Below are 19,492 nucleotides of genomic sequence, written 5' to 3' on the forward strand. Positions count from 1 at the left end.
GAATAATGAAAATAAATTCTTGTATAATTATTGGACAATTTTTACGAAACTTAGAAAATTAAAATTCAAATCAAGAAAAACGTTTATTCTAAGGTAAGTTTCATAAATAGTTATTTTTTGAATAACTAACAACTGATGGTAAACAAAAATTCCTTTTCTTTTAATGATTTGTCAAATTAAGATAAATTTTTAGATTTTTTCATATAAACAAATGATAGCCAACAAATGTTTTCATGATTTTTTATTAGGGTTAAGACGTTCAGGATTTCAGCTCCTTCCAGTATTTTTTATAAACTGCCCAGACGATTCAGACAATAACATGGCGCTTATACCGCATTAGTACTTATTTTTCTGTCTGGCATCAGGACGCTTGTTATATTTTCAGAAAACGTCACCATATTTGGCTGTCAATCCTTGTCGCCTGGTCTAACTACCAATTTGGTAAGCTGTTCTTGGTCTTCAAGTTACTTTGTTCTGCTGTGAACCAATATTTTGGTTCTTAAACAGTTTTTCTGATTTTGAGGATTTGACGATTTCACTCAGCTGGCGACTAACTCAGTTGTCAAGCCGTTGACTCATTGGCAAAGATGCCAATCATTTCCACAAATAAATCTTTCTAACCACTCTCACCATCTCCAAACTAAGCTCACTCACTGACGTGCTTTGTTCCTGACCAAACCCTTGTGATCTATGTCCTTTTCAAACAAAATACAAAATCTTGCCTTTTAGCTGTTCCTTTTAGGATAAATATGCCTTTTCAACGATTGTGTGAGGTTTACACTGACCAGCATCATAAGAGAGGCAACTAGTGAGATTCCATTCTTTGCCCCGCAATGTTGGTGAAGCAACTCAATTAGCCACTCTACATCAACCTCTCTTGATGCTAATAGCTGGACCAAACCATTATTATGTTGTAAGTTTATGATCAAAACAAGTGAAGCAGGCATAGTCCCCTGTGAGTGCACAATGAACGAGGCATAAAAAAAAAAAAAAAAGACTAAGGTCAGCATTTGCCTCTCCCGTTCCATTTAACCCCCAAAATCCCCAGGGGACGCCAAATCCTGGTGAAAATGAACAAACTGTGCAGTTTTAGACCTTAATATGTAAATTTGAGTTCTGCACCATGCAAAAAAAGAAATGACTAAGTTCATGATCATTTAGCCCCAAAAGTCCTAAAGGCCCTAACATATTTAAATTTGAGTACATAGACATACACAGAAAATTTGACAAATATGGTAAAATAATTCCAAAAATAGAGTGTTTTTATTAGCCCTAAAAGAGCCCCTGTGGCCACACCCAAGAGTTATCGCAAAGTATAGACAAACAAAAGTATATAGAAACCAGTTACAACATTTCAGGAAGTTTTATAAAAATCCAAGGCAAATTTTTTTTTTTTTTTTTTTTTAATAAGCACAAACGTGTCAATTTCAGCCATTTCAACCCGAAAAGCACCTCTAGTGGACCAGCCGGAGTTTTCATGGAAAATTCGTTCTGTTAGTTTTTTTACTCATATCATGTTTAATGATTGTGCAAAATTTAAAAAAATTCCAAGGCATAGTTATTGAGAAAAATGCGCACAGACGAACGGACAAAAGTGAATTTAATTTTCTTTTTTTTTTTGGAGGTGGGGGGCACAATAAAACTAACTGTTTGCGACTTACAATTTTAATTCCTGTGTTTTTATCTCCTTTTGCCATTACCGTATTACTTTTGTATCTCTTAATAAATATTAAGTAATGTTAGTGATTTCTACTGGTTCCACCTTGCAACATGGTTTTATCTTTAGCTAAATAATTGCTTGTTATAAACAATATTTTATAGATTTTCAAACGTTCAATCTGAAAATGCAATCATTAAGATTGTTAGACAGGCATAACATTTAAAGTGGGAAATAGGAAACAAGAGTTGAATAAATATGTTCATGCTCAGCTGAATGAGGAAAAATAGGTTAAACCTCATTTTAGTGGTCTGAACATGGATGCAACGAAAAATTCTATACTGTCGATAAATTATCGTTTTTTGTTAATAAATGAGAAATAATTCGAGTTAAAATCTATTTAGTGTTACGCTTGTATTCTTAAGAAAAACGTGCTTGAAATGTGTACAAATCCTGAAATAATTAAATTCCGTTTGTATGAAAACCCCATTTCTTCTAGCGCTTATTTCGGCATATGTACACATTTCAAACGTCTTAAGATTACGAGTGTAATATCAAACATATTTTAACTCTAAATGCTTCCTCATTTATTAATATTTAACGAAAACAAGATAAAACAATATTTATTGCATGTATGCAACTTTTCATTGCATTATGTTCAGGCCACTAAACCGCGGTTTTACCGAAAAATATTTTATGAGGATTCAAGATAATATTTGTTGATATTAGATTTGAAGGCGTCCATGTTGTAGTCTGTAAAGAAGCGCTCCCATAGTAATGTGTTTCACAGATGGAAAGTTCTTGGAAAGAAACTGCTCATTGAAATTCTGTTAATAGTTTTTTTTTCTCTTTGAGAAAAACCTGTGGTGTTCCCTGGAGTCTGAGTGTCAAATAGTCACCCCAGATTTCTAGTACTCACCACCACTTTCTAACCTTTGTAAATTAGTTTGCATTACCACACTAGCCGTTTACCATTGACTTCTCAGGCAGGAGGTTCTCAGATTTCTAGTATTCTTGACTTTTCGATAACGATTGCAAATGATTTCGCGTTATCGCAACAGCCGATTACCATGGGTTTCTCGACCATTTGTCTTCCTTGTGGAGGTCTATCATTATTATTATTATTATTATTATTATTATTATTATTCGAGTATTTATTGAAATAAAAATGCATTAGCGTAAAATATAACGAATTAAAAACAAAACAAAAACTCAAAAACATTTCTAAACCGAAATGAAATCTACCAGAATACATGTCAATTTCTTCGTAAATACGTCAGCCATTTTAATTTTTTGTTAATGGTTAAGAAGAAAGGAAAAAACGAAAAAGAGCGAATTACTTTGAGACGTTTCGAGATTTTGAAATCAATTTGGAAGCATTTAAACTGTCGAGTAGAAATAAATTTCTAGATGTAAGATTCTTAAATTCTCACTGACAGTTCTGGAAGCTATTTACATCCAATAATTTTAGAGATTAAAGCATTAACTTCATAAAATTAGTTATAATTTTTATAACACTTTAGTTCAGTTAATAATGAACAGATGATATTGTGATAATCAAATTTAACTTTCTAAATTCTAAGAAAATATAGTAAAAATAAACTGCATGATTAAAAAAATAGTAAAAAGTAAGAAACTTAAAGAGACTCCTGGACAACGCTGTGTATGTACAGCTAATAGCAAATTATATATATAAAACTAAATAAACAAAAGCAAAAAAAAAAAAAAAAAACCGGACATTTTACCGAAATCTCCGTTTCTGATCAGTTTTTTAATACCCTGAGAAAAACTTTTAACCCTATCTCTGAAAGAAAAGAAAAAAAAAAAAAAACGATAGAGGACGGATATCATTCTATAAAATTACCCTCCTAAAAACTTATGTAATCGAATTAGAGTAATAGACGTCCATTGATAAGTAAAATTCCGAATATGACACTTTTGCACCACTTTTATGCCCTGTTATAAAGGTTAAAATCAAGATATAATCATCTGGAATCCTTATTCCAGCCAGCGTTGATCGAAATATATTGCATAGTTTTGATTCTATTGATTGTCAACTTTAAAAAGTCTAAAGAAGCTGAAAATCAGATTCTTGCTTAATTGGTGTTTAATAACGATTGATCAAATTCAGTGCAAATCTGAAAAAAAAATGTTTTTTTCAAATGTGAGATTGTACATACTATACTCCCTAAATCTCCTTTAAAAATAAAATAAAAATGAAACTGGAGGAATTGTAAAAATTTTACAAATATGCAGGTATTTGAATTTTCGCGAAGGGCTCACTCCCTTTGAGTGGTTAACTGCTTCGATTGAAGCAGTGGGTGTGGCAAGTTTTAAGTTTAGAAATACTTTCATCAAACTCACACTTGACCTTGTGTCTAACCTTCTGGAAAGAAAGTAAATATTTTTTTTTTTTTTTTTTTTTTTTTTTACTCCCTTTGCATAAAACTAAATTAAACTAAATATAGCCCACATTACACATAGCAGGTATGTTCTTAAATTCACCATGGTCGGTTAATTAGTTAAGGAGTGAATCCTGTACATACACACATATGTATAAAGAAATACATATGCAATTAAAGCAGACATTTTAAAAGAAAAAAAAAAAGGGTACTTCTGCAGTATACAGACCGTGTGCTGAAATGATGTTATTGTTTAGAAACCCATTTAACCTGAGGACGGGCTTAGTTAATGTTAACTATTCTGTACTTTCACCCAACAATTTAATAATCAAAAGATACCAAGAATTAATTTGACTTAATCTTATCTGGAAAAAAAAAAAAAAAAAAAAAAAAAAAAAAGCACAGTTCGTAAAATGCACAACTATCCCCTACAAAGTCTTTGAGCATGAACTTACCTGATGCTGGGTATGCACATATAAAGACATCGTTCTTACGCGTTGGAAAGTTGCTCATTCTCGGAACAGTCTCCATGATATAAGGCATCGGATAATAGGGAACCGAGTCATAAGTCCAGATGAAGAGATGGTTACCATCTTTATCTATCAACTTGTCAAAATCGTTGATATCTTTATTGGTGCTTCCTTCTTTCACGAACGAATTCAAATCTATTTGATATGAACCAATGTCAGCTTTAATTGAATTCATCATTTTGATTTTTTTTTTTTCTAGATCGAAGAAGAGTTTAGAAGGAGACCGTTCCCACTAACTGGAGCAATTTACAATGCAGGTATTTCGTTTTAAATCTAAATATGCCAGTATTTCGCTCGGCGATGCGTATCGTGATATACTTTGGTGATTTTCTTACACTACTACTTGTAGGCCTGTCATTTGTCAATTGCCGTGAACTGATCACCGTATACTTTTTTCTTTCTTTCGTTCCTTTATATATATATAATCTGGCATACTTTCTTTCCTTCTTTCTTTCCTTCTTTCTTTCTTCAACCCGGGTGGTGTCGTTTGAATTCGGCATTTTTAAAATATCTACAAAGATTATTTGATCATGAGTTTACACATTTCTTGAGAAGTGACGGAAAAATCTTTAGCTTTCGCTTTGTAAGGTTATCTAAATGGATCAATGCGAAAAAGTTGGGCTCATTTCTCCCACTACAGTCATGGGTGGGGTGGGGGGAAAATCCAACAGAGTCTAGGCCAAAGTTTCCCAACAAGGGTTCCGCAGAACCCTGGGTTTTTTTTTAAGAGCTTGTCAAGGTTTCCTTTAAAAAACACTGATGCACAAATATATAGAGATTATTATGCTTTTGCGCATATGTGCAAAATGCATTTTTCAATTTCTTTTTTAACCTAATTTTCTCATACATGTACGGAATTGTGAATAAAATAGAAAAAAAAAAAGATCCAATTATGCCTTTGAACTGGTTGACATAAAAATATGTTGATTTTTTTTTTTTTTCACAATCTATATACTGAAAAAGTTGAGTTTCTATCTCGTTCTGACATTAATATTAAAACTCAACCATTTTCTATTGGTATTTATTTGCTTCTCCACGAAAGCAAAATGTGACACAAGGTCGTTTTTAATGTGGGAGGGAAAACAAACTTATCTAAAAGGGGCACTCTGGAAATAAGCAAAAATAAAAATTGCCTGAGCTTATAAGGGTTTCCCTTCATTGACATAGGACAAATTAACTGGAATGCAGCATCAGAACAGATACCACACTCTGATGTAAGCACAAAGGCCCGATCTACTTTTTCTATTTAATAATTATTCAAACGAACTTCTTAATATACTCAGTCATGGATATGCGAGCGACTACATGAAGGTTAACTAATTTGCATATTACTTTGAAAAAAGAGCGTCAATTAATTATTTATTCATTTTCTACCGTTTCTAATTAGATGATTGGGTTTGTTTCACTATTATGCTGAATTCAATTTATGCAGTTTCTGCATTCTGCATAAATGGGTAGAATTTAAGATGGAAACTTTCTAGAACACGGAAATATTTTATATATCTATATTTATATAAAAATGACTTTGTCAGTGTGTGTGCAAAAAAATCTCTACCAAACTCCTTTCTTAAATATTTGATCTACAGAGTTGAAATGTGATATATTTGCACCTATAGCACACTTTTAGTTTGTTTTTTAGCTGGCAAAATTTGTTGCGAAGGGATCAAAATTGAAAACAAAACAGTTAACCTTGGTAGGGTAAGTCGAATAAAGCATTACTCCTGTTGTAATTTTGAGCATGTACAAAATTAAATATTCATAGTCCAGTCATTTAATTTTTAACCTTTCATATCAATCTGTCCGTAACTGAGGCAGTCACAACACTGGAGAAATAAATTTTGACTAAGTCTGTAACACTAAACGTTCTGCTTTTGATTCTAGCGAATAGTACTCAAGTCATATTTTTATAACTTTTGAAATCGTCACCATATATTGGACACTCGTCAATAGAGAATTGACTCTATAATAATAAATAAGTAATCTGCATGAAATAAAATATAATACTTGCGTATATTTTACGACCGGGCAACGCTGGCCGGCCTGCTAGTTGTCAATAAATTCGAGAAAGATATTTTTTACCTAAACTAGTTATAAAAAAAAAAGTATTGCTTGCACAATAAAGGAGAAGAAATGAATAAATAATTGTAAAAAAAATTTTTTATGTAGGATTTCCCCAGGACATCACTATTATTAGAAGGGTTCTGCAAAGGTTGTACAACACTGGTCTAGGCCATTGTTGAGATGGCTTGTGCTCTGTTGGCTGAAGTATGATCCACATGGCCCGGTACAGTTCTAGAAGATTCAAACTACCAGCCTTTGTCTTCGCATCCTCTGAGAAAGAAAGTAGTTTATTGCTAATCGCCTGAGGCACCCCTGCCTGGAAATGCCAATCGGGTTGCCCAGGAATTTGTTGCAGGCCAGAATGCCCCTCCTCTAGGGCGACGGCTTTTCAAATCCTACTTTCTTAACCTTGTGTCACATCTTCCTGCCATGGAAGGAAGATAGACATATGTCTATTTACAATTAATTATACTTTACATCATAATACACATTACACTTTACATTCAAAAGGCCTATCTCTAAACAATCTATTAACATTATTTTTCTCAAATGGATTGTTCTCAGTATGAACCCCCATTTAAAAAGCCACTCCTTTATTTCCAAAGAGATATAAAATTTTGCGTGGCCAAATTCTAAATCATTGCTTATGTATATGCGATCTAAATCATAACATAAACTATATTTGCATAATACTTTACAAAATGACAGTTTATTAATTATTTTTTGTATTAATTTTTTAATTAAACTGTGGCTTTGGTTTTAATTTAACTAAGCGTTCTGTTTAGGAACATTTTATTTCTTGGACAAATATTTAATAATTGTGTTCGAAGGTTCCTTTTCGGCCTTTTCTAATTTTTAACAAATTCTGTTTCATTTCTAGATTGTAAGTTAATCCCTCCCATTTACACACACGCACTTGTTGATGTAAATTGATTTTTTCTGACTTTATTTACACTCATATTTTAAAGATAACTAAATTTGCATCAAAATTCCCAAAATGTTAATGCTTAGCTATCTATATAAATGCGAAAGTTTATGTTTCGTCCGTATGCTTTGGATTATCAAATTACTGTTCTCATCTTGTCTAGAAGGCACACACAGGTTCACAAGTATAAAAATAAAACACAAGGACAAAACACAGGATAACACTGACTCATTCTGTATATATTCGTTGGACTCTGGGTGCGTGTGTGACACCATCAATTCTCTAAATTTTAAAGTCCATATGTATGCTCTATGAAAGCCGTGTCCGTCAGTTGTTATCTTATCTCGGTCTGTTCACTGTCTCTCGATATGGTACAAACCACGATATGCCTTCAGTTATTTCAAGACCTTTTAATCAAGGGTACAGGAAAATCTGTGTTAGATGAAGCTAGAACACGTATTATTATATGAGATATAATAATCAATCATAATATTTTAATCAGTTCTTAATTTGTTTATTTGTATGTCTAGAAAGTCTGATTTCTACATAAAACTGAAAAAGATCGTGCCTCATAATTGTCTGGTCTGCATCAAGTCCTCTTTGATCGTAGCCTTTCGTTAACCTGTAGGAGTGCAGGTTTTTACCCCAACACTGAGAGCAGCCAGGTATAACAGTCGCATGCAAAATCTGGAAAGATTTGATCCAGAACAAAAAACAGGAATGCTGCAAAAGCAACGTTAACATTCATCATTGATTCATGCCTTTTGCATCTGACACGTCTATGCTTTTCACACGCAAGAGACAGGTGATCAGATGATGACGAATCCTAGCGTTGACGCCTCTTGGATTTTCACTCGAATTCTGTTAACCTAGCTATAGTACAGCTTGGTGCCAAACCCATTTGCCATGGGTGGCCCTAATAGGAACTGGAGTTCCAGACAGCATAGCTCTGATCATGACATTGCTACCGTCTAATCTGCAGAGAGAAAGGTTTGAACTTTAGAGGGAAGCTGGCTCAGTCCATTTATGGTGATTACCACACCAAGTATTACCGAATGTATTTTTTTTAATTACAGCATTTAAACAAATTATGCTTCATTGTTGTTTTATTTATTTATTTATTTTTTTTTTCACCTTCACTCCAAGCAAGGCATATTGGCACTTAGGCATAAGGGGCTACTAATTAGAACCATTCCTAAGAAAGATTAAGATGTTGATTTACATTGCATTTGAGATTCTGCATATCAGTACAATTTGGGAAGCAGGTAGCAGGAAGGGAATTCCAAAGTCTAGTCATTCTAGGGAAAAAGTTATTAGAGTAGAAAACTTTTTGGCATTTAGGGACCTCAACAGTGAAGGGATGTGATTTTGTTGCTAAGCGGGTTTGTCAGAGATATATATATGTCGAGGGGGCACAAGTGTAATGAGATCATCAAAGCCCATTCTATTAAAATACTTGTAAAACAGGCACAAGGATGCAACATTGCAGCGGTTGGTTGGAGCTTATTTGACAAATTGGGACCTCTTAGATCGGAGACCCCTTTTTGGACTCTATCCAAGAGGGAGAGACTAGTGATAGATGCACCAGCCCAGATGTGGAAACAATACTCCATGCATGGGCGAATGGTGGCCTTGCAGAGGTACAGGATACTCTGAGGTGTGAGTAGTTTTCTAGCACAATAGAGAGAACCCACCTTCCTTACAGCTTTCTTCGCAATGTACTGAATGTATTTGTTCCAGTTGATATTTTCTATGAATCTTAAGCCGAGGAGTTTTAAGGAAGAATTCTCAGGAAGAGAATTATGAATCATGGATATCGGTGGTTGGAGAATCTTCTTGTAATTGTTAAAGGAGAGCAGCTTAGTCTTACTAGCATTAAACGTTACCTTCCATTTACAGTCCCATTCCACTACGGTCTGAAGGTCATTTTCTAAGGATTCAGCCATTGTCTTAGATTTATGTACATCTGTTCTTCCCTCATGCATGTTATACTACTTGTTTTTGTTGGATCAATCGATATAAGTTCCAGAAAGTTCAGATTTTTTTTATATATATCTCACCTTATTTTTATTAAATATTTTTTCATTAATAAAATGTGTGTACGTCTTACAATCATTAGAGGATCAAACTAATTTGTAAAGATTTCTCATTAAGGCTTCGAACCAGAATCGTATAAAATTGACCCTTCGAAGGACGTTACACTGTAAAGTCCATAACATATGAGAACAAAATTACATTAGTCACCACTAACAAATAACGACATAACACAAGGCAAGTTCAAACAAATACTCTACATTCATACAGCCTACAAAAAGCACCTGGAGAGACGCAACAGTACTTTCCTGACCGCCCGAGTCTGGTATGAGAAAAACGTAGATATTCCATACTCTACCCATTGAAAAATTCTTGAATGCTAGATGTCTTATAGCTCTAACTACAAGCGGTGCTATATTTGCAAATGCCGAAAAATTAGCAATTTTACATAGGATCAACGGCATCCCTGTAAATTGCGTTAGCGTTAAATCAAACATATTTGATGTTACCTGTAAAATCTCTACTAAACGACAAACACCATCATCATATCTATCATATCTTTTTGAAATGTCTATATAACAACAATGCCTGTTTTTCTTCAAAATTATATAAAGTAGTTTTTAAATTAAGGAAAAAATATACGTGCATCTTTCTTATAGGTTAATTCTTTAATTATACAATAGTTATTCAGAAGTATTTATTGCCGTTTAAGTTAAATTGGTGGGTATACGCAATAGGTGGGCCTTTCTTTCTTAACAGTTTGTTTGTTGAACCCCCTCTACCGTTTGGGGATATCTAAATTATAATAAAAAAAAGACAAGTTTTATTTAAATATATTTTTCCATATGTTTAAATATTTTTATTTAACGGAATTTTTAAATGCTTCTAAAATTTTAAGGTTTAAGTTTTGAATGTAAAAAATGTAATGTTTAGCATTTTCTAATATATTTAAGTATTTTGTAATATTAAAAAACCTATTTGTATCCATCTCATTTTTTGTACATTAATACAGGGTGACCCCCCAAAAAACAAAAGCTAAATGGAGGCCATCTAGAACATATGCTGTAGAACGGAGAAAAAAAGGCCAAAGACCTTAGTGTTTTGATGTGACGTTTTGAATATAATAATCTAGTTATGACCAAAGTTTTATTTCATTCGGACAAAACACTAAGAAACGGGCCTAATTAGAGTTGGGTTCCGTTTTTTTTTTGGGGGGGGGGGGTCACCCTGTATATATGACCTTATAAATTTCAGATATCGATTTAATTATTCCGTATAATCTATTCAACAATAATATCTATTGGATTGATTGCTTGATTACGTTGAAAAGTTGGCACTTTCCTCGATAGCAAATATTAAATTTGTTTTACGATGCAAATACTTGGCACTACTTAAATAGGTGCTCGGGCCAGTTGGTCATTATGTTGCTCTCGGTATAGCTTTGTTCAGTTCTAGGAGGTTCACCTTCCTAGGCTTTACCTTATCGCCAAGAAAGGGCTTAGTTTATTGCTAATAACCTGAGGCGCCCCCCCCCCCTGTCAGAAAATACTTACGGTATTGCTCGAGTATATTTTTGTAGGCCAAGGTGCACTTATCCAAGTGTACTGTCTTTTCAAAACTACACTTTATGTTGTGTCTAATCTAGATAGGAGATAAATAAAATATGGATCTATATTGACAGATGTCTGCGCATGTGTGCTCAATGTTTGTAGATGTATATGTCCGTCCGCGTGTGCATATTCACGATTGTGATTGCGGATGGAGTAAAATAATAATTAGGTATTACCGAATAGATCTCAGTGACATGAACGTTATTTCTCTTTAACTAGAAACTACCATGGTGCGTCATGTCAATAGTAATTTTCCATCCTTTCTGATCATTGACTCATCCTTTTTAGTATATAGGTGTGATATGAATTTTGGGATTGGTCCCAAAACTTAGTTTGTCAGGTTTTATATTTCTTAAATATCCTCCTTTACTATTTTCTCTTCTAGCATGTATATAGGATCGGCGGTGTGTCAATCTAAGGACAGATCCCACAACACATACAGCATCCTTTAAAATAAAAAAATGAGGTAACTAATACAAAATCGACATCTTTAGCTAAATGGGTAAGAGAACTTCGAAGAAATAACATATAATACAAATTAAAATGGTCAATATTAGGAAGGACTAAGAAATATACACCTAACAAATCTGGACACTGCAACCTCTGCACCCTCGAAGCTTATCATATAGTAGTATTTAAGGAAAAATTATTAAATAAACGGCAAGAACTCGTACAATGCTGTTTGCATAGAAATAAATATTTACTATCTTGCCTAAAACCCGACGAGGTAAATTAAAGTTAAATAATAATCAGTATTATATATATATATATATATATATATATATATATATATATATATATATATATATATATATATATATATATATATATATATATATATATCAAGAATTGAACATTTAAACATGCTGAAAGAAATAAACGAACAGATGAACATCTTGAAAATTGAAATATAGACTGTCATATAATAATATTGTCATTTATTTGTATAAACTCTGTCGTTATACTTATCATACATCGAGCTTAATGAATAAAAGGATTGGTATAAATAAAGAGTGAAATATTTATATATGTATACGTATGTATGCATATATATTTATATATAGACATATATATTATAAAAATAATGAAAATAGTATTCCGACGAAATAAAGAGATAAAAATGTACAAACCACGTTATGTGTTCATCAATGTTTCGTCTTTATTACGAGACTACCCCTGGATGAATGAAATAAAGAAAAAAAAACATCAGTACAAATATTTGAAAAAATGTTTTTGATGTCAAAATATATTCATCAAAAATATATTTTCAAATATTTGTACTGGTGTTTTGTTTTCTTAATTTCAATCATCCAGACGAAGTCTCGTAATAAAGACGAAATGTCGATTTTCTTTTTATGTGTCAATGAACACAAAGCTTGTTCCTTTTTATACAGATATGTGTGTGTGTATATATATATACACATATATATCCATATATATAGACACAATATGCATATATATACATATACGTACATACAGATTTATAAACATATATATATGTAAGCATATATATATATGCATTATATATATATATACATATGTAAGCATATATATATGCATTATATATATATATATGTTGTTTGTTTTTGCTTTTGCAATACGTTTTGAATGAGAGAGAGAGAGAGAGAGAGAGAAAGAAAGAAAGAAAGGAAAACTCATGTAGTCTTCTTTTACCCTGCTCCGTCGATGTTAATAAAGGAAAAGAAAGAATTGTGTTCGTACACACCCTTAAGTCAACTAAAGTTAAATGCTGACAACCTCAAATCAACACCTACGCGAAAGTAAATATCAACTTAGCATTTTCGCCTAAACTGGATTTTCTTCACTCACTAAGTCTGCCTCGATGAAGAGGTAACCTATCTGTACTGAGAAAATATCTTTTCAATAAAAACCAGTGCCAAATTTATCGAAAAATTGATCACCACGAAAGAAATGTTGACAATAGCGCATTTGGTGTATGGCAAATACCCACGTCAACATTTGGTGTATGGCAAATAACCACGTCGATATTTAATATGAATTGTGGTATAAATTTATGTTTTAGCGAAGAAAGAAAATGAAGGATTCATAGAAATATATGAAACATGGAAATAATACAAGGTTCACCAGTTAGATAGTGCTAACTAAAAACATGGGCAGGTGCTACCTAAAACATTAGCAGTTATTTAATTTTATTTCGGCGCTGTATTAACTTTTAACAAGTATGGGATATGTTATTTTCCGCTCTTAAAAGAAAAAAGTATCACCGTTGAAATTATAAACCTTTATTTTACTATTGACCACAATCTAAGCACAAAACTTTTACGTGAGAAATATACTAAAAAGGTGATTTTGGGGGGAGGTGGGGGCGAAAAGGGAAAAGTTTTATATTTTGCTTACTTTAGCAGCGTAAGATTGAAATTCATAAAAACGTACTTATACATATTTTTTTAAAAATATGGAATATCTACTATAATCGAATTGGTTGTACTAAATGGATCAGCAGGTAAAAATCGTAATAAAATTACAAACATTTTATCTGAAACAACAACGAAGAAAGACAACTAAAAAAACGACGAAAACAGTAACAAAAGAACTAATAGAAGCAGCAAAAGTTCGAAGAATTATTATTATAGTGTAGAATAGTGGTAAAAATACCGAGAGTGAAAATATTTTTTCTTAAAATGCCATTTGGACTGCAATAAACAATTTCACCTATTCTCCAGAGGGGGCGAAAACCTTCGTTTCATATTCCAGAATGTATGACGATCTATGTGAAATACACTTTTTAAAATTGCCACTCTAAAAAAGTTCGCTCACTACTTCGAACATTAACAAATTTATGGATTATATTTTACCCTGAAAAACTAGTCACTTGACTTTTGTTGAAACTGTCAAACTCCTAATAGAACTATTTGCTTTTAAAACTTCCCTATTCCACAAAAGGTGGAAATGTCTGAACTTAATTAGAAAATACAACGAAAACTATTTAACAGCACAAATTATTTTAAATTTTTAATATTCATGCAAGGACTGGTATTTGTGAAAGAGGTAGAAATTAGACGAAGAGTGCCAACCAAGTTTTTTTTTTTTTACATAGGCATCACCACTTATCAAGGCCCAGAGATCACTGGAGGATAAGGGTTAAGAGTGCAAAGTAGTCAATTGAACAATATAGTAATAGTTAGTAATGGAAATTCGGTAAATTTGTTAACTTAAGTGGAACGGCTCATCAAGAACTTGCTTACGTTGGACTTGAAGATAATCAGATTGTAGTCAACTGGAAAGCAGGAAAACAGAAGACAGTTCTATAGGCGTGCACTTCTAAGAAAGAAGCTTTGTTCATGGAATGTATGTTTATGTTTAGGCAGAGATAAAGAGTGGGGGGAATTATTAATAGTACTTTCAGCGAGACGAGTGTTTCTTGTGAAAGTTTAGCGAGAGGGGACCATAGATTGGAACTCAGTCGAGCATTTGCCATGAAAATAACGATAAAGCAGACAGAGACAAACTCGCAACATCTCTTCTGATAGAGGTTGCAGGAAAGAGAAAAGGACATGTCCTATGAGGCTACGAAGTCTATTTTGAACGCTATCAAGGCAGGACAAGTCCTTTCTTTAGATATATATATATATATATATACTAGCAAATGTATCCGTTGTTGACTGGGTTCAAAAACAGCCTACAGAAAATGGACTCTGATTTATGAAAGTATGATAGGTTATGAAAAGGAAGGGTTGTAAAGAGATAGCTTCGAATTTGGGGGTATCAAAACCAAAGAAAAATATGATGAAAGTAAAAATAAAATAGATAAACCCCATAATTTATTATACCATACCTGTTCACACTGAAACACTTATCACAATATTCTGTGGATCTATATTAAAAAACCTTGTTAAACTTTGTGACATATTTCCATTCTATGGAGGTCAGGCGCGAATGAACACCCCGTAATTTTATTATACCATATTTCTTCAAACTGAAACATAATTATCAAAGTATACTTACGCAGAAAGATATGAAAGTTTTTATTAAAGTTTGTGCCTATTTCCATTCTATGGAGGCCAGGTGCGAACGCAGACCCCACAATTTTATAATACCATCCCTATTTAAGTTAAAACATACTTATCAAAGTATTCTTATGTACATCTATATCAAAAACACTTGTAAATGTTTTTTTTTTAATTTTTAAATTTTTTATTTCCATACTTTGTGGACCAGGCGCGAATGCAGACCCCACAATTTTAATGAACCACCGTTCTGCCAGATCAAACATACCCATTCCTGTGTCTCCATACATCTTCTATTAATATATGTAATCAGTTTTTTAAATTATTCAACCATATAGGAGCCTATTCGTGACCCCCCCCACACACACACACATTCAGCTTTATATTATAGATATATATATAATAAAAAATTGACTCTTGAAAATGATATTGGTATTCAACAAAATTCAGTCTTCATCACCATGTGAAACATGCCAGGGCATATATATATATATATATGTGTGTGTGTGTGTGTGTGTGTGTGTGTGTGTGTGTGTGTGTGTGTGTGTGGCAACAGTACTCCATCCTTGGACGTACCTGGCTATTATATAGATAGCGAATTGCATCAGCAATGAGATATCTACTGGATCGATAGAAGGATCCCACTATTTTTCCAGCGGCCTTGGCAACAGATTTGATGTACGTGTTCCATTTCAGATCAGGAGTAAAGATCAATCCCAGAAGCTTGTAAAAAACATGAGACCTCCCCAAGACGAGAGTCATTTATTTCAGTTGATGCCAGATGGGGATCAGAGCGTTCATGATGTAAAGATAAAAGCTTGGTTTTAGATGCATTAAAAGTAACCAGCCACTCCTTTTCTCATTGTTCCACTTGCTCAAGATCAGAGGAGAGAGAATCAGAGAGAACTTAGTCGTTTACGATGTGCTACAATAGATGGTAGTGTCATCAGCATAAATATCTACGAATGATATAAGGATGTGATTTGGAAGATCATTGATGTAGATCAGGAAGAGAGTTGAGCACAGGATGGACCCCTGAGGGACTCCAGCATTAATACTGTGAGCTTCTGATGTTTGCCCATCAATTACTACTTTTATGAATCTATCAGCGAGAAAGGATTTAATAATTGAGAAGACATTTCCAGCTATACTATAGCTGGAGATCTTGTGAAGTAAACCTTTATGCCATATTCTATCAAAGGCCTTCGATATGCCAAGAGCAACTGCCCTTGAAAGGTTGCCTCTGTCGAGAGATTCGTTAATTCTATGAAATATAACTGTAAGCACATCTGCTGTAGACCTAGCAGAATGGAAACCATATTGCGTGTCACTAAGAAGGTTATTTTTGCTGAGTAGTTGATTACTTCTCTATTTAACACAGATAAGTTGGAAGTAAAACCAGATTTAACATTACAAAACTTAGCTGAAGATTGCTAAAGTATTAAACAAAATTCTAAAATATTAAGAGTCGAACATTGCTCACACAAGATAGATTAGAAAGCACATCCAAACGCCCCTTCAAGAACAAGTCAAAGAATTATTTCACTATCATACAAAAACAAGTCACCCAAATCAGGAAAATTACCACCTAATATGTGTTTTCGTCGTGGAACTTTTCATTGGTTTAGAGATTTCTCATACCGTTTTAAAACCTGTCTGACTTGTAATAAAGTTAGGCATAAGAGTTCACATTGCAGAATGAATAAAGGAAATAAAACTCGGTTTAAATTCACAAGAATAGGCGAACAGGATGGCACAAATATAAGAAAATACGTACAGTTACAAATCCCGAATAAAAATGCCAAATTGCAGTTAGACTCTGAGTCTAATTTATTCACAATTAATTCGCATGCATGGAAAAGGTTGAATAAACCAACCATGCTAAAAACCAACAAAATTGTCCGATCGATGACTGGTAAAAATATTAAATTCGGGGATGGAATTATTGTCACTGTTACGTTAAAAAGAACTGCAAAAAATTGAAAATATTCGTGTTAAGAACACTTTATTTGACGCACCAGTTCCATTTTAGGAAATCAGTCAACAGTTTTGCCAGAAAATAGGCAAGTTAAAGAAATTCTAAGAAGCGAAAAAGTGAACCCATTTTTAAATCTTGCATTGTGTCTATGAAAAACAACCAAAGACCTTTCAAATGAAGCTCATACGGTAAATCAAGAAAGACACCGAAAAGGATAAAGCATATAATTCGAAACGACGTCAAAAATAATGCAGTAACAATTAAAAAAGTAAGCAAAAAATAAAAACGTTACAAGCAGAGAAGAATGCCCTTTTCTCTACCCTGCAACCTCTCTCCTACAGAAGAGACGTTGCGAGCCTGTCCTTGTTTTATCGTTATTTCCATGGCAGATGCTCGTCTGAACTCCAATCTCTGGTCCCCCCTCGCCAATCTTTCACGAAAAACACCCGTCTAGCTGAATCCACTGTGAAAAATCTCCCCCACTCTATATCTGTGCCTAAATCAAAACGCGGATTCCATGAACAAAGCTTCTTTCTTAGAACTGCACGCCTGTGGAACTCTGTTCCGTCTGCCTGCTTCCCTCCGGACTACAACTTGGATGTCTTCAAGTCCAATGTTAACAAATTCCTAATGAATCGCCCCCTTAAGTAAACACTTCAGCAAATCTCCTCACTAACTTAATGTACTTGCAATAACCCTTATCCCTGAGTGGCTTCCGGGCCTTGATAAGTGGTGATCACTGTGTAAAAAAAAAAAATCAAAAAGGAAGTTACTTTGGAATACCAAGAAGAGATTCACAGCTTTAAAGAAAAGGCAAAAACAAATATCAATCCGAGCCGCAAATAGGATTGACAAATACAAAGTTAGTCCAATACTAACATTTCCGTTTTCTTGTATGAAAGTAGAAATACCAAATTAACTGAACTTGTGAAATTGTATTGGGATGTTATTACTAAAGAAATGCAGACCTTAAATCTAATTGCAAAGGACTAGAGATATGGTCTACATAATCCGTGACCCCAAACGGTAGTCTCCTGACCTTATCGTGATAAACCCTAGAAGTCAATGATAATTAGACCTTTGTGAAGTTAAGGCTTAGGAGGTGGTATAGTGGTATCTCCATCCTACAAATAATAATAAATTCTTCTACATTTATAAAAACTGGGAGAATATGTTTATTGGCGTTAGCACACAGTTATGCACGGGTTTTGCACCGTGGCAGTTGAACTAACGTATAACCACCAATCTAACGTCTTCATTTGTTGTATTTACTTTCCTTTTCAATATATGTTGTTTCCACGTTTTCTTCTGGATCCTTACGAGATCACAACACTGGCGACGAGGAAAATGAAAAATCTGAAACATTTGGCACCAACAACAGTGGCGATGAGAAAAATTCTTCTAGTAGAAAGTATTATTTACTCACTAGAAGTTTTCACACAAGTAATTATCAGTGATTGTTTACTGACAATAATCAGTGGTGTTCCCTGGGGTCTGAGTGACAACAAGTTTCCCCAGATATCCAACACTTTTGGTTCCTATTGTTGTGTGAACAGACTACGAATAATAATAAACTTGTCCACTTATTATAAAGACCGAGAGAATGCCTCTTGGCATTAGCATGCACAGTTATGCACGAGTCTTGCGTCATAGCAGCCGGATTGACCTATAACCACTTTTTATTTGTTGGATTTACTTTTTAATTAATGTTTAATTTATTTCATTTCCACTAATTAACGAGTTGCATCTTTCTTCCGGACCCTTACAGAATCTTAACAATAACTATTGCAAATGACTTTATATTATTGCAACAGTCGTTTACTATTAATTGTTCGTTGGCAATATCCATTAGTCTTCTCTGGGATTTGGGTGGCAATAACCCTCGCCAAGGTTCAAGTGTTCTTCCTAGTGAAAGTGCTTTTCCTCGTTTTTTTTTTCTATCTATTCTTTACTCTTTAGATTTTGATAAATGGATTTTGGTGGAAAGTATCTGATTTTTGGAAGAAATGACAACTGGATATTTGTGACAATGATGGTAGCTAACTAGCGATTCTTGTTAGGGTGGTATTGATGACACGTTGATGCATCATTCGACTGATGTATTATACTGAAATAGATACTTTATCATCCTTTGCAAGTAGATTCAGTTAGAAAATATATTAAATAACACTAGAACAAAAAGAATATCAAATTGCGGCCTATTTGTTAAGTTTTCCATGCAACTCATATCCTGTCGATCCAGTGTTTTTTGTCTACTTTGTCACACCATACTGAATGACATAGTCAAACGGAGTCACAATTCTGCC

The 19,492-nt window shown here is 33.5% G+C and overlaps 2 protein-coding genes across 6 annotated transcripts in view; one reads left to right on the forward strand and one right to left on the reverse strand.

Annotated features, from left to right (window-relative positions):
- The window catches only part of LOC145303649 (sulfotransferase 1E1-like), a 108,867-nt gene extending 103,495 nt beyond the window's left edge, over positions 1–5,372 (reverse strand). Inside the window, exon 1 of the mRNA XM_080145209.1 lies at positions 4,515–5,372. Within this exon, the coding sequence (XP_080001335.1) occupies positions 4,515–4,767 (253 nt within the window). The 5' untranslated portion in view covers positions 4,768–5,372. The remainder of the gene's footprint in view (positions 1–4,514) is intronic.
- The window catches only part of LOC145303651 (uncharacterized), a 637,407-nt gene that overhangs the window by 368,863 nt on the left and 249,052 nt on the right, over positions 1–19,492 (forward strand). The window lies entirely within an intron of this gene.

The sequence above is a fragment of the Euprymna scolopes genome, chromosome 19 (assembly GCF_053919585.1).
Source record: "Euprymna scolopes isolate OS-2025 chromosome 19, ASM5391958v1, whole genome shotgun sequence".
In the NCBI taxonomy this organism is placed as follows: domain Eukaryota; kingdom Metazoa; phylum Mollusca; class Cephalopoda; order Sepiida; family Sepiolidae; genus Euprymna; species Euprymna scolopes.